General features: G+C 32.5%; 2 protein-coding genes across 4 annotated transcripts in view; both read right to left on the bottom strand.

The window, feature by feature from the left end:
* LOC118739891 (aminopeptidase N-like) overlaps positions 1-1,884 on the bottom strand; it is a 41,598-nt gene that overhangs the window by 19,629 nt on the left and 20,085 nt on the right. The gene's annotated exons all lie outside the window — the stretch shown is intronic.
* The window catches only part of LOC118737418 (origin recognition complex subunit 2-like), a 1,176-nt gene continuing 1,111 nt past the window's right edge, over positions 1,820-1,884 (bottom strand). Inside the window, exon 3 of the mRNA XM_036467934.1 lies at positions 1,820-1,878. Coding sequence (XP_036323827.1) covers positions 1,820-1,878 — 59 coding nt within the window. The remainder of the gene's footprint in view (positions 1,879-1,884) is intronic.

Here is a 1,884-nt window from a genome sequence, read left to right as displayed (position 1 = left end):
AAAAAAAAATCGATGAAAAGTTCTTTTAACCAAACCTTCAAAATATATTTATCAAAATTTTCAACTTTTTATTCAGAATTTCCAAAAAAACTTCTAGTATTCAGTTGTGCAGGTCATTCAATTCCAAACGGCAAAAAATTCCCGTTGATTTTTGAGATTTTTTTTTGTTACGGATTTTCGCATTTTTTTTCCATATAAGCATTAATTTCTTATGAAATAAAATACGGGAGACCGTTAGACACTAATTTTAAAAAATTAAAGCCAGTTTTTGTAAATTGCACTTGTTGTATAAAATCAATTTTTTAGCCGGTTTACACTTACACTGCATTAGAATAAAATTGAATTGGCTACAAAACTGCGTACTCTAAAATTTTCTAGAAATTATGAATAAAAAGTTGAAAGTTTTTTTGACAATTTTTATGTTCTTTTTATAAAGTGTGAAACTTTGATTTGTGTATATGGTTTATATTATAGAATAATAGTCATGGAAGCTGTTATGCTCCGCAGATGAAAAGTGAGGTGGAAACTATTCATAATTGGGACTACCTGGCGGCCTACTGCGTTGGGGATAAACCCAGGACATATGTATGTATGTACATATGTAGTGGTATTCAAGGAAATGAGGACGTATTCTACTGGAATATTAATGGAACACTAAGCCGCTGGCCATATGACCGCCAAGTGTGGGGACCATATAAAGATTCCTGATGGAGCTGCATGGAAGGGGAAGAGGTATAACCAATTCAGCACTTCCTGTGCGAATGCTATACACGCTGAAGAACTTAAACACATTGGGGAAAATTTCATTAAACGATCGGAATGATTTAAAGATATGTTGGGACACGGAAATTTTCTCCTGGGCATCACAATGGCCGGCTTAACTAAGAGCAGCCCGTCAAACCAATGCTAACCTCGACGCATACCAATGCGCATACATACATATAATACTAGATTATCTATATTAAAAACAAAAAATATCCACTGACAAAATTTTGCCGTCTTGAACAAATAAGAACCTCAGATTGGTCATTCATACAAATCAAAAATCAATCAGTAGGAACAATGACTCTGTCAGAGTTGCCAGTTCGCAAGATTGGTGAAATCATTTAAAATGCATGTCACGCATCGAGGTCTGGGCCAATGAAACCATTTACGGTTTACGCTGCGGCACTACCTGCTTTGCAAGGTGTAAACGTTTTCGCCTGATTAATTTCTTGGCTTTTATACATAAACATACATACGTACGTACATTCATAAGTAAATACGAAAACATAAATTAGCTAAATTTTTTGTTTAGTTTCCGACAATTTCTGACGTTTTGTTTTACATTTTGTTTAGCTTGTCGAATGAACTTTTTTTTTTTTGTAATATGTACATAGTTTTTTTGTTTACATTTATTACCTTTTTTGCACGCGTTCAATGAAACTTTAGTGCCGTTGGCTATGCATACACAGCAAATTGTTTGAATCAATTCACGTAAACAAATTATAAGAAAAAAAAAAATACCGTAAACGTGTACACAAAAATTGAAAAAGGAAGCTAATTAACCTGTTCGCGTTTTCCAAAAATACCAACAAAAAGTTGTTTACTCCCGTAAATAAATCAGAGCAAATCTATTTTGAATTGGTGATTTTTTTTTAGATTAAGAAACATTTTGTTTCTATCTGACATTTGGTTTGGACCCATTCTTTAATTTGAACATTGTGGAAAATTCTGTATATATATAAATATATACAAACATATGTATACATAAATATTCTTAGTTACCAAATATATGTATAAGTTCATAGAAGTCTGTATATTTCATTCTAAAATTTCGTTAAAAAACAATTAAGTTGCCCAGCCCAGTCAGTGCTGCCGCATTGACAGTTACAACTTCTAAAG

Source organism: Rhagoletis pomonella, unplaced genomic scaffold (assembly GCF_013731165.1).
Source record: "Rhagoletis pomonella isolate Grant_MI unplaced genomic scaffold, Rhpom_1.0 Rhpom_scaffold_00001, whole genome shotgun sequence".
NCBI lineage: Eukaryota > Metazoa > Arthropoda > Insecta > Diptera > Tephritidae > Rhagoletis > Rhagoletis pomonella.
The sequence above is the reverse complement of the archived record's forward strand: the minus strand, read 5'-3'. Positions and strand labels throughout refer to the sequence as shown.